General features: G+C 32.0%; 1 protein-coding gene across 3 annotated transcripts in view; it reads left to right on the top strand.

Moving 5' to 3' along the window:
- Positions 1-26,347, top strand: part of LOC129004336 (lachesin-like) — a 180,872-nt gene that overhangs the window by 149,090 nt on the left and 5,435 nt on the right. For 2 of the 3 annotated variants that reach the window (XM_054432891.1, XM_054432892.1), the window contains exons 4-8: positions 3,904-4,079; positions 4,770-4,903; positions 8,050-8,254; positions 9,352-9,522; positions 11,011-11,139. In XM_054432891.1, coding sequence (XP_054288866.1) covers positions 4,010-4,079; positions 4,770-4,903; positions 8,050-8,254; positions 9,352-9,522; positions 11,011-11,139 — 709 coding nt within the window. In that variant the 5' untranslated portion in view covers positions 3,904-4,009. The remainder of the gene's footprint in view (positions 1-3,903; positions 4,080-4,769; positions 4,904-8,049; positions 8,255-9,351; positions 9,523-11,010; positions 11,140-26,347) is intronic. The other variant, XM_054432894.1, reaches the window with a different exon arrangement.

Below are 26,347 nucleotides of genomic sequence, written 5' to 3'. Positions count from 1 at the left end.
TTCCACCATGTAACTTTGTATATAAAAGTATTACGTATAGGTTGATTGAGACCTCTTGAGATATTACAGTCTAAATCTATTGAGTTACCTATTATTATTAATTTGTACCAACATCACCACCATTAGTCTTAGCCAACAATACTAACAATTTTACAAACAATGTCTAATGTGCTTGCTTTATTATTTATTTTATTATTATTATTATTTATTTTATTATTTATTGTACTTTTTTTGCTTAAGGTGTTAAATTATATTTTCACCACCCAATGATAAATAGTTCATCAAGTAATAGTAGTTTACGCAACGATTGCGTAAAGATAGTTTTAACGACACGATTATAAAATTTAAGGTACGAGCCTTGGCTCGTGCCTTAAAATTTTCTACGAGTGTCATTAACACTATTTACGCGAGTTGCTTACACTACTTTACCTACGACGGTGTTTTAATTACTAAAAATCACTACTCATAACTTCTAAGAGAGGTTATGTTTTTGTTTATAACCTCTCATTGCCACTGACAGTGATGCAACGAAACATTGTATCAAACACTAATTGCACCAATCAACAATTAAATTGGCCTGAACAGCTGATTGGTTGAATTTCTAATCATTACAATTTTGCTTCTCCTCTCTCAATACTTGAACCTCATTGGTCCGTTACCCGTGTTGTTATGAGTAAAACTATGCTGTTATGAAAGTAAAGAATGCTTTTATGAGATACTTTTCAATCCTAAGAACTGTACTGAAACGGCTACTTTAAAAAACGGTCGTAGGTAAAAGTTTTTAAACGATGCATACGGTACGGATTGGATTTTGACGGTAGTTTTCGTATTTTTTACCTAAAAGCAAACCTCTCTACTCTTAAAAATATTTAATCAAAATCATGACTATCATGATTACTATAGTGTTATTTTCATCACATTGAAAGTATAGAGGATCAAAAAATTGCCTAAGAAATGTATTTCTCAACTTTCACACAATGTTGTGCCGAGTAGACAAAAGCGAAATGAACCTTGAGTTAGCAGGTGGAATTTATTGTTTTGTTCTCAGAAAGTAGGAAGATTGTTTTCACTAGAACTGTTTTACAACAAGCGTTAAAATAATTAGATAAGACACTTTCTATCAACACAAAATTTACATACCAAACCTTAATGAGGGTTTCGTTGGACCTTGACTTATTAAGATATAGTTTAAAATTTTGTCATATTCTTATCTCTCTATTTGTCAAAACTTTCAAGTATTGAACATTTGCTTAAATTATATTTTCCCTAGAAATGATTCAACAAAAAGTAACAACATAAATATAATGATAATGCTGGCACATAAAATAATGTCAAGTTATTAAAATCGTTGAATTTGACATACATTAACTCAGCCTTACTTCACTTAGGCTTTGCATAATCCTCTTTGGTTATAAAAGAGTTGTTAAAAGGAACCTTTTACAGTGAGACAGCCGCCTCGCCGAGTGCAATGTCATGGAAGTGACATTTGTCTTTTCAACAGCTCATTTCCTCCCCGTCTGATGTCAAACTTATGTCTATCTATGGTAGAACTTGTCAACGCTAACATTCATTTAACAATTCACATAGGTAGCTTTATAACTTTATACCTTGCGAATATTTCTTAAGTGTTTTTTTTCAGATTAAAGTACTTGTTGTATGTTTAAGTGTTTGAAGAAATGTTCTTCACATAAGGCATATAAAATTTTAATATTAACACGATAATAAGTAAGTCCCATATATACTATATGTATGCTTATACGAAATCCTTTAATAAGGTTGTGGGTAGTAAATATTTGTTATAACACTATTAGTTGTACGTTCCTAAAACATTACTAAAATCATACCTCCACTTTGGTAATAATTCTTTTTACAACTTACAATGCATTTAAAGTGTTTTAACTGAATACACACACGTGCACACATGCACATACAGACACAACATTTTACTCCATTTAGGAATCAACAAACATATAAAATGCATCAACACTAAACCCACCCTCATCATTGAAAAAGTCCATAGATGCAAAACGCGTTTTGTTTTTGACAAGGCGGGATGTTAAAATACAGACATGCAAACCTACATTATTTATGTATATTCCGAGTGAAAGACTGAAACATATTTCCTACAACAGAAATCCAGAGATAAATCAAATTTACGCTGTGAACGCACGAGATCTCTTAGGAATCTAAATCCTTTATTTTGTTTACTTAGCATTATACATAGTTTACACTTTCATTTAGATTGGATTTATTAAAATGGTGGATAATAAATTATATCTAAAACTAATGAATGTTAAAATACTTTAGGAAAATATAGTTATGGTTTTTTTAATTGAACCCATGGTTGTAGTAGTATTTTTTTCAACTTTAAAACGTTAGTAATAGCAGGGCAATTGCCCTTGAAAGTCCTTAATTAAATTCTTTAAACACTATTTGTGCTTGGCCATGTTGTTTCCTAACTCTGTGGTTCAGAATTCGCACTTAAGCGATTGATCGAAATATATAAAACAAATATGAAAGCTTTCATGGAGATTTTCCTGGATTATAAAAGTACTTCTAATCCAAATTAATAAAAAAACATGGCCACTTGAAGACACAATCAACAAATATTCCACTTTTTAAATATATTGGTTTTACTAATAACCAGGCTGTAGTGCCAAGTTCTGTCTTACTTGGACCATATAGATAAGAGAATGTTGGTTAATGGTAGGACAGATATCTGAAACCAATATGTTACTGGAGAAACAATATTGGGACTCTTCCACCTCACTGCACTGTCAATGTAGTTTGCTTGAGAATGTTTAGCTCAATATAACCTGTAAATGGTCTGATCTTTAAGCTACAATCAAAATATTTTGTATACAAAATAAACAACAATTTCAAAACAAACAATCAATTCCCACATTGACACATACAGGTTGAACAACTATACCGTAACACATTATGCACAATGATAATTTAAACTCTCCATTTTATTGTATTCTTATTGTACATAGAAGTTAAGGGTAAATAATTTTGAACAAAACGAAACGAGGAACATTTCCATCTCCGTTATAACAACAGTGATGTTCATCCGAGGTAATCCATTATCTTTATCTTTCATCAAAACAATACAGTTTACAATTGTGATCTCTCATTTCAACATTTATGCTTAAAACCTTAAGTTTGATTATTACTTTGCTTTATGTGGAAATATCATGTAGTTTACCATTAGTGGAAATGGTTGAAAAATTTAGTAATTGAATCATATTGAAATAACCTATAATTATATTTTTGTTTTATTGTAAAACTAGACTGCATACAACATCATTTCGTGGCGTTCTATTTAAGAACAGTTAGTAGATTTGGTAAAAGCCTCTGCTATGGTCTCTATATCTCAAATTCACACTTTAATGATGGTGGTAAATGTATTAGCATTTTTACTTTTAAATGTTTTGTAGTGAAATTATAAAAGAAAATACTTAGGAAAACTATGGTATATGGCTACATTTTAAGAATAGAACCCTACCCATGATTATTGCCCATTAGTAGCTCAAATTGCGTGGTTATAAGGTTGGGTAGGTTGGAAGTTATTACTTACTTACTTAATCCCGTTAACTTCTCCTAGAGCATAGGATCTCCACTTTTCTTCTCAACATGACACTGTTGTTTGTTTTTCTCTTAAACCCATCTTAGTTTTCTCTTTTATCCTTCAGCTTCTCAAGCCACAAATGGTCTGTTTCCACGTGTTTTAGTCTTCCCACTCTCCTGCTCCCAGTTAAGTTGAAAACCAGCTCACGGCAAACTTAACAGCGTGTCTTTAGAGATTATCACTGTAGGCATTCAATCCCTTTCTTACAATAGGCCCAATTACTTCCTTTAACAATTACTCTTTTAAATCACTGACGCATTTATTTGTTTCAGATCCAAGATGCCAACTGAAGTACCAGAACCTGTTCCGAGCTGGTCCTCCTCTAAGATCTCTCAGATTGAGTATTCTGTGTGAATAGCTTCTCCCCGTCTAACTACGATGACTTTCTACCTTTCAACCTTCGCCCTCGTCGTACCTGCTGTCATCACTATAGGATACTCAGCCATAGGTTGGTTTAATTTAAAATAGTATAATTATTGTTTTAATTTTTGTCATGGCTTTAGTTTAAGACTTGTGTTTTAAATTGAGATTACAAACCAGCAGGGAAAAAGAAGTTGAAAATACGATAGAAGAGTAAAACACTAACCTAATCAAAAATTAATAATAATTATAGCTTATAATTCTGGAAACTATCGAAATAAAAAGTAGTATTATCTTTATTTCAAAAAATAATTGCAATTAAACAAATTATCACCCATTTTCGTGTTCTAACATTTGAAATTTGTCCTTAAAGATGCATTTATTTTTAAATAGCAAAAATGAAATAAGTTTTAGGGCTTTTAGATACGTTGAATTTTTAAGTGATTGATTTCATAATACTGTTCAAAGCTCATGATCTTTTTTCATTTTGTCATAGCCTCTAGATCACTATGATTATTACAATGGTAGGTTTTACTACCTTATGTCCTTAATGTTAAGTGATCTTGTTCTTGAATTTGGACAACCATTGTTTCTAACTCTTTGTGCTCCTTTTTGTCTCATGAACCAAGTAATAAGAATAAAATTTGAATAATATTTACTTCTTAAATTTCCAAAGTACAAGACTAGGTAATAATGAAGTCTCCAATGTAATTTAAGTTTGTTTAAAGTTTTATAATATTTCCTCTTGACTTGTAAAAACGATTGGATTTTCTTACAGATTTCCCACAGACCAGATCGTTCCCAGGGGTCGAGGACGAGCCTGACTTCGAAGGACCGATCAACAATGTGACAGTGTCCTTGGGTAGAGAGGCGATCCTTGTGTGTACCACCACAGAGCTGGGGAACTACAGGGTACGTGGGGGGCGAGCTTGGCTCAGGGAAGGACCTAATAGTAGTTTCTAGCCATTGTCCCAGTAAGTGGGTTAGTCTGTAAAAGCGAAAAATGAAACCAATGGTAAACAGAAGTACAGAAAGCAGTAAAGCATATTATTTGTTTTATACTAAGCATTTCCTAAAAGGTTGAAGTTTTATCACATATAATTTAAATACTGAATCAAACAGAGCGAAAATGTTACCAAACATGCTAAACGATGAAACACGGATTAACACTTCAAACTAAATCCTCATAAATGAATCAAATCCACACGTAACTTCAGCTAGAAAGTTAGTAATTGCTTAACTTGTGAAAGACGCCTCTTACTTCCAAAGTGTTGCTTTCGTCAAAAATGGGTGTTATAACGTTCGTGTGGTGAACATTATAATAAGTATTTATTAAAAGAGGAACTACTATAAGGCTGTAACCTATCCAACCCCTAATTGTTATTTGTTATTTATAATCTTGTTTGTGGGTATTTATTGATGAATATATTCCTTTTAACCCGATTATCATGATTTTGATTCGCTAAACAGTACAGTATACTATTGTTCTGAATTTTTCTTATTTAGCACACTCAACTAATAATTTCTATACTGAGCCTATATGTTACGGTCCACGAGGTAAACTTTACAGTGTTATTTTTTTAAGTAGATAAGATAACTTAAAGTGGAATCGTTGATTTCTTGTGAAAAATGGTGAAAATCAGAGACAAAAGTATTCCTAACCGAAGTGTTGGCCTCGATGTAGATGGACATCCTGGTAGGGTAGCAAGTGGATATATGTTCGCCTAACATTCAAAAGGCCAAAGGTTCGACCCTGAGCAAGTAGCTTTATGATGGTTCGATTCTGGATCCAACGTTTCCTGATCATTGGGCTGTAAATAAATGATCCTAGTCAAATAAACAGCTGACCTTAGTCAGTAACTATATTTGGGTTAAAATACACAATTAGGTGGCGTCCCTACCCTAATTATTGATAATTGATAATTTATGACGAATCGAGTGGACAAAGATAAGTAAGGTAGAACCATAGCCAGGAAGATTATATAGGTAATTCAGTTAATTTGTGTTTTTACCAGGAAAGTTTTGGGGTAGTTTTGATTTTTTCCATTTCTTATGTATTTTGGGGTGCTGAATCCGAATCTGAGGTATGCCAACAAAAAATTCTTGACGCAACATTGACAAAAATGAGAAAAATATGGAAAAAATTATATTTCTTGTAATATTTAGCTTATAACTCAAAAACTATCAACTTTTTGTTATTAGTCTATATTATAAAAATTAAAGTACACAAAATTTGCTACAAAATGCACCCCTAATGTGGTGATCTTCGATGAACCGTTTATGCTCCAGAGCTATTTAAAAATTGGAACATTTTGTGTTAGTTTTTAAATTTCTCCAATTATTCTGTCAATGACATATATTCATTGTATATGCCCAGGCAAAGGTCTTATATAAATCCAAAGTGTTAAAATTGATTAATTTTGTGTTACTGAACCGTTGACTTTTTATTTAGTGTACAGAAAAGTTACACGAACTGTTGCCGTTTAAATTATCCTCGCTCAGAGGGTTCTAATGAGGCAGGTTCTGGCAAACGTTTCGATGCACTATTTGTGAGCATTCTAGCTTGTTCATCTGGACAATTAAAAAAAGGTTAAAAGAAAAAAAAATTACACATAATAATAATAAGTGATACCAAAATCAAAACTATCAAAATTAAATAACACCAATCTATTAATCATGTAATACCTTATGCACCTGATGACGTGATATTAAGATATACGTAAATAATAAAATGTTATGTAGGCATATACTGTTGCTAAGCATTTACATTGTGTGTAGATTTGATAGATTGTAGGTCCTAGGGCGTAGGGCATAGGAATACATGAGAGTGGTAAGGGTTAATTGACTTAAGATAGTCAATACAAATTTTGGCTAGAAAACTAAATCCAACGTTGCCTCACTGCCCCCAACTCAAGCAGCTTTATGGGCATAGCTCGCTTAGAGTTTACATTTACATTCGGGTGAATGAATGGGGGTGAAAAAATTAGTATTGGCCTATGGTAACAGTGCCAATCACTCTAAGCCTTGCATCGGTCTTGAAATTTTACACAGACAATTTTATAATGGGTGGGTGCCAATACGATTGAGGATGTACAATGGGCTGTGATGCTAGAGTCTAAGTAAGTAAGAAAGTAAGTATAGTACCAAACGCACATTCCTTTATTTATTAACTTGTTAAATCTACACACAATATAAATGCTTAGCAACAGTATATGCCTACATAACATTTTATTATTTACGTATATCTAAATATCACGTCATCAGGTGCATACGATATTACATATTGATTAATAGATTGGTGTTATTTAATTTTGATAGTTTTGATTTTGGTATCACTTATTATTATGTGTAATTGTTTTACTTTTAACCTTTTTTTAGTTGTCCAGATGAACAAGCTAGAATGCTCACAAATAATACATCGAAACGTTTGCCAGAACCAGCCTCATTACAACCCTCTGAGCGAGGATAATTTAAACGGCAACAGTTCGTGTAACTTTTCTGTACACTAAATAAAAAGTCAACGGTTCAGTAACACAAAATTAATCAATTTTAACACTTTGGATTTATATAAGATCTTTGCCTGGGCATATACAATGAATATATGTCATTGACAGAATAATTGGAAAAATTTAAAAACTAACACAAAATGTTCCAATTTTCAAATAGCTCTGGAGCCTAAACGGTTCATCGGAGATTACCACATTAGGGGTGCATTTTGTAGCAAATTTTGTGTACTTTAAATTTTATAATACAGACTAATAACAAAAAGTTGATAGTTTTTGAGTTATAAGCTAAATATTACAAAAAATATAATTTTTTCCATATTTTTCTCATTTTTGTCAATGTTGCGTCAAGAATTTTTGTTGGCAAACCTCAGATTCGGATTCAGCACCCCAAAATACATAAGAAATGGAAAAATCAAAACTACCCCAAAACTTTCTCGCTATGAGTAAATTTAAATACAAATTTACTGGATTAAGGGTTAAGTATTCTGAAAAATGCCTTACAATTAAACAGCGAAAATATATAAAAATATTGACTTATTTATTCACTCCTAGGTTGGATGGATGAAGGCGGACGACCAGACTATCCTCAGTCTGCACACACGTCTGGTCACTCACAACCCCAGGATCGGTATAACCTACGACCACAACAACTGGGGTCTACACATTAGACAAGTCAAGGCCTCTGACAAGGGCTGCTACATGTGCCAGATCAACACCAGCATCATGAAGAAACAAGTCGGCTGTATAGACGTGCACAGTAAGTTAAACTACAATCACTTCTCTCTCAGGGTCATTTGTATAGGAGTTGATGATTAGCATCACCAGATATTTTGACCAAGTTATCCGATCCTCTGCATCCTCCTCCGACGTTCCAATTATTTTCATTTCCACTTTCACTTGCTTCCACTAACTCTGTTTATATCCTAGGGTCGTCTTCTATCAGGGTTTTAAGACTCCCTAATATCTTTTCAGTTGACCTTCCTCAGACCTTCTCAGTACATTTTCTGTCCATTTAATTCTTCCACGCTTATTTCTTTAATCTTATAACATGCTGTTGCATAGTTCCCTTATCACCCTCACTTATAGGATCAGATACAGTACTTTATTTTCAAATGATTTCTGTGAAAAACTAGATTTAGAAGTTGGTATTAGAATTCGGAAAGATGTATATATATAGCCACAAAAACTACACACAATGTTTTTGAAGGTTAAGTTAGTTATGATCGTAATGATTAACTCTGCTGGACCCTGTTATCATGTACTATTTTTTTACTGGCTTTTTTCGGGCCAAAGCACCCTGGATATCTGTGTCATTGGACTTCTAGGCCTTTACAATAAGAGAACAGACGTTCATAATACCAGTAAATAGGAAATGGAGCCACCTTTTATTGTCTAAGCAAAAAGAAAAGATGGTTTTCCAATTAAGGCTCTCAAGCTTACAATGTTCTCCCAGTACAGTTCAAGGTGCGAACGATGGATTTGAAATTGGACCTAGCACATTTGTCAGGAGAGCGGATTTCATATTCCTTGTTACTATCTGAGGTACGATTTGAAAGAGTTAACCTAAAACTTAGTTAACTCTTCAACACAATAATTGAATTATATTTAATCCACAATATGGCGTATACTATTTTCCGCCAAAAGTTAAACATATATTATTTTAGTAAAATTAAAACTACATAAAAAACATTGTTAATCAAGACCATATGCAATGCTGCAATTTTGACACCCACTAAAAAAATATTTCTCCCTTGTTTTAACATTTCAGCTACATCCAACCTTTCGAAATGGTTATGTATTAAAGGTAATTATTATAGCTTAACTTAAGTTGACTAGAACACCCTCTCATTGCAGTACCTCCGGACATAGAGGATGTTGGGACGTCATCAGATGTTACCGTCCAGGAAGGAGAGAATGCGACTCTCACGTGTAAAGCTAAGGGACATCCTACCCCTAGAATAACTTGGAGGAGGGAGGACAGTGAGCAAATAGTCATCAGGAAAACACCCAAGGAAACATTCAAAGGTATATACATAGTAAAGTAATGTATTTTTTCAAGAGAAAGTTGGTAAACACTATGTTGTTGTAAATATTGATTCAGTTGTAGTCAAGAGGTTAGAGTGCTTACCTTCGTATTTGAAGTTAGACTCCAATTCGGGTGATTCTGGAACAGGTATTAATAGTCAGTTTTTATAAAATTTAGTTAACTCAGTGTATTTGAATACAAAGGTTTGAGGCTAAACTTAACGAATTCGAACAAGAATGGTGTTAAGACAAATATTCTATAATGTTTTATTTCAATTTTAATTTCAAAGAAAGCTATGTCCTGTGCTAAAGAATAAGTATATATAAAGCTTACATGAAGCTAAATGTTTATGAGTAAAATTCTAATTATTTCTAATGTTACACACTAAGTTTGTCGAAGTGGTTTCTCTAAGAGCCAAATTACCATAGTCTTAGTAGTCATACTCCTCGCTAAAACATCCTAAGCAGACATTCAGTGTGCCCTTATGTATCCATTATTACATTTAAACTCCAAAGCAGCACAAAGAGAGATTACAAATTTGCTCTGGTTTCAAGTTTCCGCTATCTGCGTCGCAATCCACAGCCAAAACATACAAAGGGTACTTTGTTGGTAGCTTTAGAATTAGATGATGACTTTGAAGCGCTGGTAAAATTGTATTTGGTGTTAAGCTATAGAAGCCACAATCTCATTTTCAAATGTAACGGACTCAGAAAGTTATCTTGTAATCGTAGTGGTTTGCTAATTAAACAGAGAATGTCAAAAATTATGTGATTCCGAAATGTTGATAAGATTTAGGAATTGGCAGTTTAATGTTTTAGTAAGCGTTACAATTTTTATGGGTTAAAATCGTAGCGAGTTCCCACATTTGGAATTCAAATGAAGCTGTGATTGTAGATATTGGTGTAACCTACTTCAAAAATTCATATATTTAACTCGGTCAAAATGTTTAAAGAACACAACATTAACAAATACTATTACAATTATTCAAATTCTGGTATGTTAGCACACACCTGTTCTAAACTTCATAAAATTGTAAGGACGTTTTCAGAAATGGGAGACCCATAATTAGGACAAGTACTTACAGTAAAATGTACTAACACAAACCTAAATATAAAACATTTGAATAGAGTCTTTGAAGCCTAGACGTTAAAACAAAAAATATAAATTAAAAGTAGGAAGAACATTTCTAATCCCACAGTCCACTATATATTTAAATTACAATCCCTTTTGTATTTAAAAAAAATATTTTTGGATGATTAATAACCCTTCAACAGCTGTTTAAATAATCTAAAATGACAGCTACCCTCAAAGACTCTTAAAATGTGTTCTTTCTGAAACGGGTTGAACGAGAAAATTTCAAAACAATACTTGTGGCTATGTTGTTAATTTTATACCGTTTAAACATGTTGCTTATGGTTTTACTTATGTCTTTCATGCTTTTTCTCACTTATTCATGATTGATATTCATTGTTTATTCAACATTACAGTAGAGTCGTTCAGTGGAGACAGCCTACATCTAGTGAAGCTGGATCGTAAACAGATGGGAGCGTATTTCTGTATCGCCAGCAACGATGTTCCACCAGCTGTCAGCAAGAGAATAACACTAAACGTTAACTGTAAGTGGGATTATAAAATATTTTATTTGATAAATTATCATATAGTATATACTGGGATAATCGTCTAAGGTCTCCAGTATTTAGACGAACTGTTAAACCTGCATTGGTGAAATAAAATAGATTCACACTATTGATGTAGTGCGAGACCCAAGCGAGATGATACACATAACCTCAAAGGTTTTTTTTATAAGAGATGTTCCAAAAATAAGGTATTTTGATAGTTTTTTTTAAATATCAACATACACATCATACTATCACATACATACATACACATCATACTATCACATACTACACATACACATCATACTATCACATACAGTACATACATACACGTCATACTATCGCATACTATACATACACATCATACTATCACATACATACATACACGTCATACTATCACATACTATACATACACATCATACTATCACATACATACATACACATCATACAATCGCATACTATAGATACATATCATACTATCACATACATACATACACGTCATACTATCACATACTATACATACACATCATACTATCACATACGTACATATATACATACATACATACATACATACATACATACATACATACACTTCATACTATCACATACATACATACATACATACATACACGTCATACTATCGCATACTATACATACACATCATACTATCACATACATACATACACATCATACTATCATATACTACACATACACATCATACTATCACATACTCTACATACACATCACACTATCACATACTTTACAGACACATCATACTATCACATACTTTACATACACATCATACTATCACATACATACATACATGTCATACTATCGCATACTATACATACACATCATACTATCACATACATACATACATACACATCATACTATCATATACTACACATACACATCATACTATCACATACTCTACATACACATCATACTATCACATACTTTACATACACATCATACTATCACATACTTTACATACACATCATACTATCACATACTTTACATACAAATCATACTATACAAAGTTTTGAAACCCTATTTATAAAAAAAATTAAGTCAATAAGATTAGAATTATTTCCATTTTTATAGCATAACGGGTTTTTTTTGTGACCATCGTGGTTTATCACTTTTAAATTAAGGCATCTCTACACTGATTAAAATCCAACCCCTGAGATATTCACCCCGTTTAATCCTATGGTTTAGCCTAGACGTTGTAATTATAAAAATCGCTTATTTCATGTGGACTGATTTGCTTATTTACTAACAACTTTCTTTAATTGTGTATGCACTTTAATACAGGAAAACAATTATGTAATAACCAGGTGAATGTTAACTTATAAAAAAATACATAATGCTACGGAAATTAACATTCAACTTTTATTTATAATGTTAGGGCTATACAGCTATATCACAGGTTAAATTATAAAACAATATGTTGTAAGAACTATTAACTAGAAAAATGTCTATTTGAACTAAATTGAGTAAGTAAGTGATGTTTTTATTTATAAAACTCAGAAAGAAAATAGACGCTTAAACGATGAAGAGAAAGATGGTAGTTATTATTCATATCACGCAACCATAATTGTCGATTCTATAATACAATCCTATAAGCCTTTGTCATGATAACAACTTCTTCAGCCCGAATCGTTACTTTTACGTTCATCGTTTTACTTTATATCCAAATGTTTAAGTATTATTTGCATTGCTTTTACGTTTCTATGATAGTTACAAAACACTTTGAACAATAAATTTTTAAATTTAATTCACGTACGATTATATGATTTCACCATAAGTTGTAGGGTTAAGATATCATAAAACTTTTATTATTAAAATAAATTAAAGACACTTTTTCATCGAATTTGTAGTTACAAATAATCACCGATCATTCATTAATTTTATGTATACGTTGTTGTACTAATATACTATGAAATACTAACCGCCCGCCTTTAGTATTACTGATACTTTACTGAGAACTATTTTTATCACATAAAACGACTTCATTTTTATAGCATTTCAGGACCATTTGCAAATAAAAATGATAAATTACCTATTGTCACCTTATGGACGAAATTTCATCCTTGATTAATTAACCTTTTTGTTTGTCATATAAGGCTAGCCAGTAGTGGAGAACTGCCGGTTTTACCTCACTTTAGACACGTTTTTCCCATGTAATTCTTATGGGGATCATTTTTTGGCCACCAATTCCAAAAATCCTGATCTTTGCCCAAATAACCCTATAAAATTGTCAAACCTTATTTCTTAGTTATTCCCTATAAATATATTCGATATTAAGCAAAAAATAAAAAAAAAACTAATTATTTCATTTATTGACCCATGCATGTGTATATGTATAGTAGTATAGTTTGTCGCCGCCGTTTTTTGGGGTGCGGGGTTTTTGGGCTAACTCCCCCCCCCCTCACCCCCTCACCACTCCCCTCTGCCCCATGCACAATTGCTAGTACATCTACCATTCCCCTTTCCAGTTGATATATTATATTTCTATTTCAAAATCATGTATGTGTGTGGTTTGCACGCGAACTCGGTTCATGGCGTGGGCGCGCTCCTGGTCGCGGGCATGCTCCCTTGAACATCCTTAGTGGAAATCCATGAATTCTGGCTACTTGGGAACCCAAGCCATTTGACATACAATAAATTACCTTTTCTCCTAATTACCTTTTCTACTAAATACATGTCTTTATATTTGGTCTTTAACAACTCCTCTGTATAGAAGCCTCCTCTGATTATATTACCATTTTCATCTTTCAAGATATAAGTCACAGGCTTTGTATTCTTAACTTCTGATATTGTAAATAGTTCCCCTGTCCAATTTGGGGTATATCCTTTACTAAACACATGTTTATATTTGGAAATTCTCACGCTATCACCTACCTTATATCTTGGCTTTTTAACTTGCACTACTTTAGAAGTCCTTTCATGCAACCTCTCATGCACATATTTACTGTTCTTAATATTCACTTGGTTAGGCTTCATTCCTATAGATCTATGCACTTTATTATTATATTTTCGAATTAACTTTGGAAGTAAATCCAACCATTTATAACTCCCCTGAACACTAAATTCTCTATATAACCAATTCTTTAAAGTTCTCTGAAACCTCTCCACAATTGCAGCCTTAGTTGTAGAAAATGTGTGATAGTGATTAATATTTAATTTTTTCATTAGCTTGCTAAAATATTGATTAAAAAATTCTTTTCCATTGTCGGATTGAATGTTTTTAACCCCCTTTGGTAGAATGGTTTTAATGGCTTCTGTAACCACCAACCCTGTCTTATTCTTTAGTGGAGCAGCATAAGCTTTTTTAGAAAATGTATCTATTAAAGTTAAAATATATTTATTGCCAGAATTCTCTCTAGCATAGTTTTGCATATCAATTAAATCTATTTGTACAGTTTCGTTTATACCCAATACTTTAAAAGACCTTCTAATGAAATTCTTTCTTGCAGGCTTATGAAGTTCGTATGCAATTTCATTCATTTTTTATAACATCATCCTTTCCTGTAACTCTAAATACATCACCATTAGCCCCAATCAATAGATTATCTTCCATTCTTTTAAATACATAGTTTTCTGGTATATATGGTCTATTATCTATATACTTAAATCCACTCAAAGATGTGGGGTCAGCAACTAATAAATCAGGATTATATTCCATCAAATTAAAAATTTTTTCTCCATATACAAATTTTGATCCATCGTAATGCATAGCTTGTGACATTAGACAAATATCATCCGAATGTTCCCCCTCTGGTAGATTTCTTATAAATTGTTTTTGGCATCCCAACATTTTTCTTTTTTATCAAAAGTTATAGTCTGTTCTTTTATAACACAGTCAGTTTCATCAATGGCAGGTTTAACACGTACTAACCTTTTATTATAAAAACTCCAATAGCCTGCTTCCATTTTTGGAACTTGTGAAACATTCACAGCATCTTTACTATCTGTACCTTCTATCAAATTGCTAAGTTTCTGTTTCTTAGCATTCCAAACACCATTCTCTGATTCTAAAAATTCATAATTATTATCATCTTGTATAAATTTACCATCTTCTTTTCGTATTAAAGTCTGTTGTAAAGTGGGCACATCATCTAAACGCTCACCCTTTTCTACATTAGTAATTTTCCGTTTCTTAGCATTCCAAACACCATTCTCTGATTCTAAAAATTCATAATTTTTATTGTCTTGTACAAATGTACCACCATCTGTTCGTATTAAAGTCTGTTGTAAAGTGGGCACATCATCTAAACTTTCACCCTTTTTCACATTAGTAATTTTCTGTTTTTTAGCATTCCACTTTTTATTCTTAGATTCTAAAAACTCATATTTAGTTTTACCTTGTAAAAAGACATCACCTTTTCTAGTTAATGTCTGTCCTAAAGTTGATACATCATCTACAAACTCCCCATCTTTAACATTACCAATTTTACGGTTTAAACAATTCCAACTATCATCTTGTAAATTTAAAGTAGGTTCACTACTCATGGTTGCCGCCCTGGGTTCTGCGGGCTTATTATATGGATTATATAAACGATAAAATTTATCTATAAACATATTTTTATTTAATAAATAATTCCACTTTCTCTCAATTCCTCAATAATGGAATCTATTTCATTATCCACTCCTGAGTTACCGGCTTGGCGACTTAGCCAAAGAAGTCTTAACCTATCTACAAGCTCATTAGGATCATCCCAATAAATATAGTCTATTTTATTACCAGTCACTTGTCTCAAACCTTCACCAACAGATTTAAATAGAGGTTTGATTATATTAAGATATTTAGTATGTCTATTACTTGAAATTGGTGCACCATCTTTGTAACTCTTTAAATGTCCATTTGTAGCTTCCAAAATTTCTTTATAATTTTGCAAATCAGCCTGAGTATAGTTCTCAGGTTCTTTTAACGTTAACAATTCCCATAAACCTTTTGTCCCCTTGTAGGTTTTATTTGCAACTGTAACATCATCATTGCCAATATCAACTTCCTTATTTCCAATAAAAAATTTATTTGCTTCTCGTCTAATACCATATGTAGTGTCTGTCATACTACTTTTACTGAGGTAATTTCCTAAATAGTCTGATGCTAAAAGACCAAAATCTAATTTCTGTGGGGTGGATGGTTGTAATGGTTGTAATGGTTGTAATGGTTGTAATCTTGGTATCATTGATATTCTAGATGGAGTCATTGGGAGTATCTCCATTCGAGGCCTCTCTGTTTTGCCAATAGCTGTGATTTTCTTTAATTCTTGTAATGGCTCTATTAAAGGTTGGAATGTTTGGAACCTCTCTTCAGCCTCTAGAAACTTGCCACGTTTTAAAGCTCTATATTTCTCTCTTATTTGATTTGCAGAGTCAACCAATTCTTGTTGAATATTTTTCATCTTTTATTTACATTTTATTTATCTCATTTGACAAAGGATTGTACTCAAACACTTTATCATGTATTATCAAACAATATGCAGATGTATTTGCTGGTACATTTTCTGCAGTTTCAATCTCTAATTTAATATCAACAATTCCTTCCTTCACTGTTTCGTTCTGTCTAGAACAATCTATTACGATTAGTGGATATTTCTTCATAAACTCAGCCCTACTAATCATAGGATCTGGGATAGTATTATAGTAAGTCTCTCTAAACCTCATAAACATCTCATAAGCTTTAGAGACATCTCCATTTTCAAAGTCGAGATTTAAATCACTATAAGGATAATATTCAGAGTTTAGAAATACTTTGAGATTTTTTAATTTACAGTGATCAAATTCATCAGTTCTTTTTCGTGCACTATTATCCCTAGCTGTTTGGAAACCAAATATAATATACCTAGGCTTCTCTAAACTTGAAGACGTCTTTACTGACCATGTATGTCTTGTGGTATTAGGATATGATGGAAGTTCATGCAGCTCTAAACTTCTAAATGCAATTTGCAAATTTTTATTTTGCAATAACATCTTTTGTAATTGTAACTTCTCCCCATCTGATGGTATCACATGTGGCATGACCCATTGAATAGAGTTAAGTGTAATTTTGGGAATCAAATCAGCAGTGCCACTGGCTGGAGCACTAGCGGTTGTTAATATACAATTCAAATCATTTTTGGATCTTTTCAACACCAATTCTTGTTTGACATTTACTAATACCTTATTAAAATCCTCAAATACACCCATTAACAGCTCTAATGGTAAACATGTACTAAACTTGCCACCTTTATGGAACTCTTTTAAATTCGTGTCAGAATCAAATGCTACATTTGACAATTTAGTTGTTTTATTGTAAGAGCTCAATATTTTCATAAGACTAGAAATTCCTGGGTTTCTTACAATGTCTATTTCTTTACCTGCGACTTCGTATCTAATTTCATCAAATAAGAACGCAAATGCATTATTTATAAAATGACCTTTATCATGATTCTCAATTTCTCCCTTAATATACAGATAACTTCTACATGGGAGAGTTAGCAAATCTTGATTATTAATACATATTCGAATTTCATCAGAATTATTTATTGCTAAAGTATTGTGGGGAACATAGGAGTGATTTGTAATTTTAACCACACTATCGTCGAATTGGGATTTCCCTGTAACGTCTAGAAAATCTTCCATTTTTATTAATAGAAAATTTTAACTTTAGTCCTATTGACTTTAGGAACCTAGCATTTTGTACACTTATAGATAAATTCTTATAAATTCTCATATCTTTTTTATATGACAAGTAATTGTAGTTTCTTCTCCGTTAAAGTCAATTGCCTTGTCGTGTTGATCGGCAAATGTAATACTGACAACATCTAAACTTCTCTTATTTACAGGAAAATATATAATATTTCTTGGAACTTCAATAATTTTGTAGCCAGGAGGAGCTTCTGGATAAAAGCTATGTATGGTGTGTGATTTGTTGCCATTTAAATAGGACCCGTTTGCAATATTACATTTTACTCTAATCACATTTACATTATTAATGTTTATTTTATTTGTAGATTCAAACTGAACACCAGGAGTAGAAACACCTTTAAATCCTAATAAAATAGACCCTAAACATGGTTTTGTAAAATCAAACACGTGGCTAGAAAGTAGTGTCGCTTTCATAGTTTTATTATTAGCTGTAAGGAAAAAGTCTGGGACTTGCTTTTGAATTTCCTTTGCAAGCTCAACCACCTCATATGTTCCTTCAGAAATTTCTATTGTAACTGGAGCATTGTGGTCATAATAGAAAACATCATCACCTTCACTAATGGTTAATTTTTTTCCTTTAAGTTGATTTAATTTTGGAATAAGCCCTTTGAATAAAAGTTTGGATTTAGTATTAATTAATGCTTCTCCATTTTTACCTACTATAACTTTAAGTTTTCCATTTAATAACCGGTTTAAATCATCAACTGAGATATCTCCTTTTGGTAAAGTCATTTTCTCTACTTTGTAATATGTTAAAGTATTTAGTGGTTTTTTAACATTAAATATTGAATTATAACTTTGAAAATCTACCAATCCAATAACATAATCATCATTTAATTCTATGGGAGGAAAGAATAGGCCTACTGACTTTAGCTCTGGCTCTGTACCCGAAAATGTTATTGTAAATGAATCCATTTTTATAAAGAAATATTTTTTATGAATGATAAACATAAAATTCCACAAATAGAACTATTTAAATCTTGTATTTGATCGGTTGTATAGTAGATTTTATATCCCTCAAAATATTTAATTACTTCTTTTGGAGGTTGGATTCCAAATGGGTCAAAATAAATTACAATATCTTTATTTTTACGATATGCTGTCCAATGTGTGCCAGATGAGCTATCTAAATTAACTATTCCGCACTCTTTTACTCTTGGTGTTAGATTTTTTAGCTCGCTTTTTAGGTACACTCCCCTGAAGTGAGGCACGTCTTTTGCGGCCTCTAACAGCTGGTAGTTGTCCATCTTTTTTATTAAATTTTAATCCCATTCCCATCTTTGCTTTTGCCTTCATCAAATTTGTCACGGCATAAGCAGCTGCTCTTTCAGCAAGATTTGCGTCCTTGGCCGTTACTCTAGTCCAAGCTAAGTCTGCTAATCTCATGTCTGCTTTGTTCCGAGCAGCAGTATCGGGATTATTCATGTAGAATATGTCATGCTCTTTACAATAAGAGTCTAGTTTATTTTTTGGAGGTACATTTTTAGCTAAATTCTCACGTACATTCGTCCCAGGTCCACAGTATTGATATGTTGGTATGTGAAGTGGAAATGGAAGGTTATTTATAAGAGTATTCAATAACCCTCGACCCCTGTAAGGCTTTAGGAATAAACCTTTGCCCTTTTTACATGTTTTCTTATTAACATTTTTTACCATTTTTATTATATAAAAAATGTCTTTTATTCAACAAAAATACAAATTTAAAATAGTACATACTAAGGAAAATATACCAAAGAAGTTGGGTCTATTTCCTACCAATATTCGATGTGTTATTTGCGGTCCAAGTGGAAGTGGGAAGACGGTTGTAATTTATAACCTAATTGTAAGAAAGGAAGGATTAAAATTTACAAACTTATATTTAATATCCAAATCGTTAGAACAAGAAAAATATAAAAAAATAATTGAAATATTTAGTTTGTGTGATGAAGTGAAATTACACACGTTTACTGACTGTGAAATCACACCAAATGATGTAAAATCACAGTCAGTTGTTGTATTTGATGACATAAATAGTCCAAATATTACACAATTTTTCTCAATGGGTCGACATAAAAATATTAACTGTTTTTACTTGTGTCAATCTTACAGCAAAGTACACAAACATTTACGTGATAATGTAAATTTCCTAATATTATTCAAACAAGATGATTTAAATTTAAAACATGTATATCACAATCATGTTGGTAATGACTTTTCATTTGACCAATTTAAAAATCTCTGTCATCAATGTTGGGATAAAACTAAATATGGCTTTTTCGTAATAGACAAAGAAAGGTCAAAGAATAATGGCAAATATAGATTTATGTTTGACCAATTCTATCAAGAGGATGGTAAGGGTAAATAAATAAAAGACTGGAGTTTTTTAACATTTGCATTTATTATACATCTACACATTTTGAACATCGATTTTATAATGACCGAACGCAAGAGTATTGATGCCATCTTCTAGAATAAACCTCTTGTCATCGTCAAAGGATAATACTTTTTTATTCATGGTTAAGGTTTGAAGATGATGATTTATAGATTTAATTCTTGTCACATTCTCATAGTAATCTTGCCCAGTTGCAAGGCAGTTCAAATAATGTTGATGTCTGAGGAGATGTTTAACAGTGGCACCATCAGCTCCTTTAGCTTTCTTCACCTCTAAAGCTTGCTTGTCTTCTTCATATAACCATTTTAGAGGAATGTAAGAATATAACTTTGGTCTTAAACCACAATATTCATACATAATATGACCACCTAATTCATCTTTAAACTTTCCAGTGACTTTTTTATTTTTATCAGAGTATAAGAAATGGTCTTTACTATATCCAGAGGTATCAAAATAGTGTAAGTCACATTCTATTTCCTTGTAAAAGTCCTCTGTAACTATAGCATACATTAATGAATCTGTATCTGTCATTAGAAATCTTTTGTTCTTAAATTTTGACATATAATTATAGTGGAAATCATACATTATTACTTTACTGATATCCAAAATGGTCATTCCTAAATATATTGGTTTATTAAACTTTACAACTAATTTATTTAAATGTATAGCATGTAAATTGTTATCAAACTTTTTGCTACAGTCAAACCTTGGATTAGTGACATATTTTGTTAATAGTGACTCATCCTTGAGATATATATCACGAAACTTGCGTTGATTCATGATTGTTCGACCAAAGAGACTATTATTTAACAATTTATAAAAGTCTTTTTCTAAATCAGTTTTAGCACATTTGCGTTTTTCAATATTAAAATTAATATAGGGCGCAAGCCATTTAGACTGTCTAAATTTTAAAATTCTATGGTATTTTGTTACAATCAAACCCAATTCCTCATATTTTTGTAATGCTTTATAATGTAAAATATATTTAGTTTTGTCATTTAAATTAGGTATTAATTTGCCATTCATTTTCTCTGGTGCTAATGGATAGTCATTATGTAAATCATGTAAGCTTTTATCATATTTTAAATCAACTTCTAAAATGTATCCAAACTAATCATTTTGATTATATTTGTAGTCTATCTCATTAGTCCAACTGAATCCATCCACAGGCAGTGGCTCGCACATTGCTGTAGAGTATAGTGAGTTACAATCTAAATATATTAAATAGACACTCTCTTGATTGGGATCATAGTGTTCACCCATATATCTATTATTTGCTTTAGCGTAACGTGTAGAAATCATACTGACTCCTCCTCTGATCGCACTTTCTATGAACAAATGCATGTCAACATCTTTGAATATTTGTAATTTTATTCCTGTCATTCTAAGACAGACCTCCCATGTAAGTCCAGGAAGTGAATACATATGTACAGGGTCAAGTTTGTAATCCTTTAAACATAGGTCTCTAAATGTCTCGAACACATCAGCCAGTAGCAATACATCTGTTTTAAGATATAAATCATGATATTCTTGTAAATTATTTATATTAAAATGGGTCCATACATTTTTAGCATGTTCATATTCATTGGGAGAGATATGTTCTTTAGTTATAGAACTGTAAAATGTTTCAATTGGGGGTAGAGACTCTGCAAACTTATCTGGTCCCGTCATATATTCATAGGGATATACACCTTTACGTTGTAGTAGTGGATTTTGTATGAATCTAAATGTGTTCAAATTGGAAGCCAATTTATATAATGGAAGGGACAGAAAGTTGTATGAATCTAAAAATACTAAATCATCAACAGAGAATGATATATATTTTTCCATATCTTTAGCTATACAATTAATTTTACGATTATTAAATTTTCCCAAATGTTGCATTATTATGTGACCATCATAATTTTTCAAGTTATGGAAGAATACTGGTATTTTCTTTGTTACTTTATAGTTTAAATTACAATCATTGTGGGCAGCTCCACGGTATTGTCCAGAGGAATGGCAATGATCTCTCACCCTATCAAAATATAGGGGCTTTTCACAAATGTGACAATGTGTTGAGTTTTGGAAAGATACCTCTTGCTCAGGGGTCATTTGAAGAGGAATATATATTGCCATTTGATTTTTAATATAATCATAAGCCTGAAATAATCTTTCAAAAAACACATCCATAACATTTGTGCCACTGTACAACTCTTCAGAAATAATTTTTGAATCTTTTACTACGACAAATGCAAATCCCGATGGAATATGTATATTAGAGTTTATAAAGCATTCAAAATCTGCATAAATTACATATGGGGCTTTAAGTTGATATTTATAGTTTTTAAATTGTAATGTATCTTGTTTAGACATTTCCACTCGTTGAGCATCAAAGTTTTTACAATATGTTACATGACGTTCTAATATATCATTAGTGTAAAAATGTTGTAAACACAACTTGCAAAAATGCTGCTTATGGCCATGTTTTGTAGAGTGGAACATTAACCTATCAAAATCACGAATTAAACAATAATGTGATTTACGACCTTCTTGTAATAATAATAAATCTATGTGAGTATTACTATTTAGTTTAGTCGTTCTTAATGGATATATAAATTTATCATATTCAACCCCAAATACATTAATACTTATATCATTCTGTGTTTCAAATTTATCTATATCAGATATTTTCACAGGATACTTTATGTTTGTCATATTCAACTGACTTTCATAGGGTACATAATTAGAAACCCTTTCAGCATTGTTTGCATACCTTGGATGTAAAGCTGCTAAAATCGACCAAAGAAAGCATCTATTGTCAGAATTCTTTATATTTAAAACAGCATGTTTTGATTGAATACTTTTTGGTGTGGGGATATATGACTTTGGAGTTAGGGGTTTATACTTGTAAACATGGAACTGCCAATATTTAGTATGGTCATATATCCATCCACTGCCTTGGGCTTGATATTTGTGTATGGAAGCATCAATCTTTGAAAGTGCATTTTCAATTTGAGGCTTTAAATCTCTCTTCTCAATAGTTAAGGTAGTAAGACTTCGAAAATCTGCTATACATTCTTTTTCATTAACTAATTTACCATTTTGATCCATTGAATATTTTATAAATTTGATTCTCCTAACTAAAGTCCATTTTATCGGTAGAGGACAAGACTTCAGAGTATTTTCAAGGTCAGTTCTAATCGATTCACCAACAAATTTAATCATTGTGTATGGACATTTTATGCAAGAACTAACATGTCTTTTAAAATGTCCAACAATATTCGTTTTACAGAAATTACAACTCTTGTGACTTTGTAATATATGCGATTTTAGAGCAATGTTACTATCACAGATTAAATTACAAACTTTGCACAGTTTCACCTTCATTTGATGAATTACCTTATAGTGACGAATCATATTACTTTTGGTGGAGAGCGACACGGAGCAGTGTTGACAGGTGGGCCTCATTTTTATATATAACAAAAAAAAATTGTGTCACTTCTATTTATAGACTTTTCGAAAATTTCAAAATTTTGGAAATTTTAAAAATTTTCAGCTAGAAATTAAAAATTTATAAAAATTACTTCAACAGATCCAAGACTAGCAAGGAGCAAGCCCAAGTGAGTGACGTTTTCACCACGTCACCACTAGAGGCAAGAAACAACCATGAGTCAGGAGCGCGCCCACGCCATGAGCCGAGTTCGCGTGCAAACCACACACATACATGATTTTGAAATAGAAATATAAAATATCAACTGGAAAGGGGAATGGTAGATGTACTAGCAATTGTGCATGGGGCAGAGGGGAGTGGTGAGGAGGTGAGGGGGGAGGGGAGTTAGCCCAAAAACCCCGCACCCCAAAAAACGGCGGCGACAAACTATACTACTATACATATACACATGCATGGGTCAATAAATGAAATAATTAGTTTTTTTTTATTTTTTGCTTAATATCGAATATATTTATAGGGAATAACTAAGAAATAAGGTTTGACAATTTTATAGGGTTATTTGGGCAAAGATCAGGATTTTTGGAATTGGTGGCCAAAAAATGATCCCCATAAGAATAACATGGGAAAAACGTGTCTAAAGTGAGGTAAAACCGGCAGTTCTCCACTACTCTAGCCAATATGTGAAAAATGTCTATTGACATTTCCCTATCAACTCTATATGTTTCCAGCAAAATAAAGTTTAAAAATAATTTTTAGGTTAAAACATTGCATGAACCCAGACATCAAACAATGTACAATGAACAAAACAATGTGTAAGTCACTGATTGTGAGTTACTAATATTATACAGAACATAACACACCAAATAAACATTTATAACATCATTTTACCTTAGCTCTGAGCCCTACTGGGATTATGTATGGATAATAGGGATAGTATGCATTTAATGCACAATCAAAGTAAAAATATGTTGCAGCTAGAGTAACGGCTGGAAATAAAATAAACGAGATAATCGTTTTGTAGGATACTTAGTTCGTCGTATTAAGCTCTTAAAGCCATCAAGAGGAAACTATTGTTTTCCGAATGAACCTTCTCACAAACAGATTAGAAGTCGACTAAAGAGTTCTTAATCCTATCCTAACCCGTTCTCTTAATCGTTTTAATTTTTCTCAGTTAATTATGCTAAAACAATATTTTAACTAAGAACGAACATTGTATGATGTCTGTTTTAAATAACTGTAAAATATTGTTTTTACCAAATGGGATATAGGTATTGAATATATTGATCTTTTTTTAAATCTCATCTTCAATTCCAAGCTAAAAATCACAAAGCTACAATTACAAAAGAGAAAAATCTGACATCCAATGGCCTGGTACCATAATCTAGTTCTAGAGGTTTGCAAAATTGTTGTGTGTTGAACTAAGACACAAAAGCGCGTTTGGCAGTTGGAGCGATCGGCTGACGTAGTCGGGATCATTCGGAAAACTTCGGTAGCTATCGGCAACGTTGAATGGACTGAACAAAATTTGGGGGTTTTATTTTTTTTCATAATTGTGATTTTAGACAGTAAAATAAAATATGGAATACACCAACTAACAGTTTTCTGATAACGCTAAATATAGAGCAGTGTGTTTGCCTGTCTCTTAATGTAGACTATTTTTAGTAGACGTATAGTAATCCGCCACTGTCTTAAGTCCCTAACGTGCCGGATTAGCGAGTGTCTACTATAGTCGGATTTTTGGATGGTTCCCAAACACATTCTCAAATGTTACTATACCTTTGGTTCAATTTGGGACCTTAATACATCTATATCACACAACTATAAAACATATAATCAAATACAAAGTCGTGTTTTAAACGCGTTAAACGTTATATCTACAATTAACATACATATGGCTTCCTCGTATTCACCTATTTTTCCTCGGTTAAAAGTCTATTCACGTTCACCATATTTTCAGCTCAGTGATGGGCCTTTTGTCATGGAAATGCGTCTATCCTTCCACTTATCTGGCCTGCTTCGACAAGCGTTCAGCGTTTCGGAATATCGATATTATAATGAAGTTTACAAAACGATATTATCGAAACATGTGTTTAAATAATGGTTATTCTCCATTTTTACATTAATTTTCGAGTGGAGTCAAAAGATCCTATAAATTTTCAAAGGTTTTGTTGATCTACTTTGAAATATATTTATGTTACCAACTGTTTACTATAAAATAACTTTCTTATTATGTTTTAAGTCATGTTGTAACCTTTTTAACATTTGACATAAATCAACAAAATGGTCTAGAACAGTTTAAATTTAAACCCTACTTACACTTGTTATATTGTTCCAGGATATGAAGTAATGAACACAGCTAAAAGCTAAAAGGCTACACTGAACACAACACAATTGTAGTGTTTTTTTCATTTTTTTTACTGCAGCAAGTTTGAATGTAGAAACGTTTTAAATAATGTCCTACCTAGATTATAAAGTCGTATAGACGAGAAGGATTTGTTATTATTAAGAAAATAAGAACAATTACTATTAAGATGATCTAGCTCGTTTGGTTTATAAAATATTTATGACCAACATGTTAAAAAATTCAGGTTATGGTAACACTTAATTAACTTCATATAAAAAATTGGAAGGTTATAATTTCAAATATATAGTTATATGAATTTATTTTTGAGCTCAATAAAATTACATCAAACACCACAAGTCAACAG

The sequence above is a fragment of the Macrosteles quadrilineatus genome, unplaced genomic scaffold (assembly GCF_028750875.1).
Source record: "Macrosteles quadrilineatus isolate MER2022 unplaced genomic scaffold, UCM_ALF_1.0 Scaffold_9__3_contigs__length_116548681, whole genome shotgun sequence".
NCBI classification, from domain to species: domain Eukaryota; kingdom Metazoa; phylum Arthropoda; class Insecta; order Hemiptera; family Cicadellidae; genus Macrosteles; species Macrosteles quadrilineatus.
The sequence above is the reverse complement of the archived record's forward strand: the minus strand, read 5'-3'. Positions and strand labels throughout refer to the sequence as shown.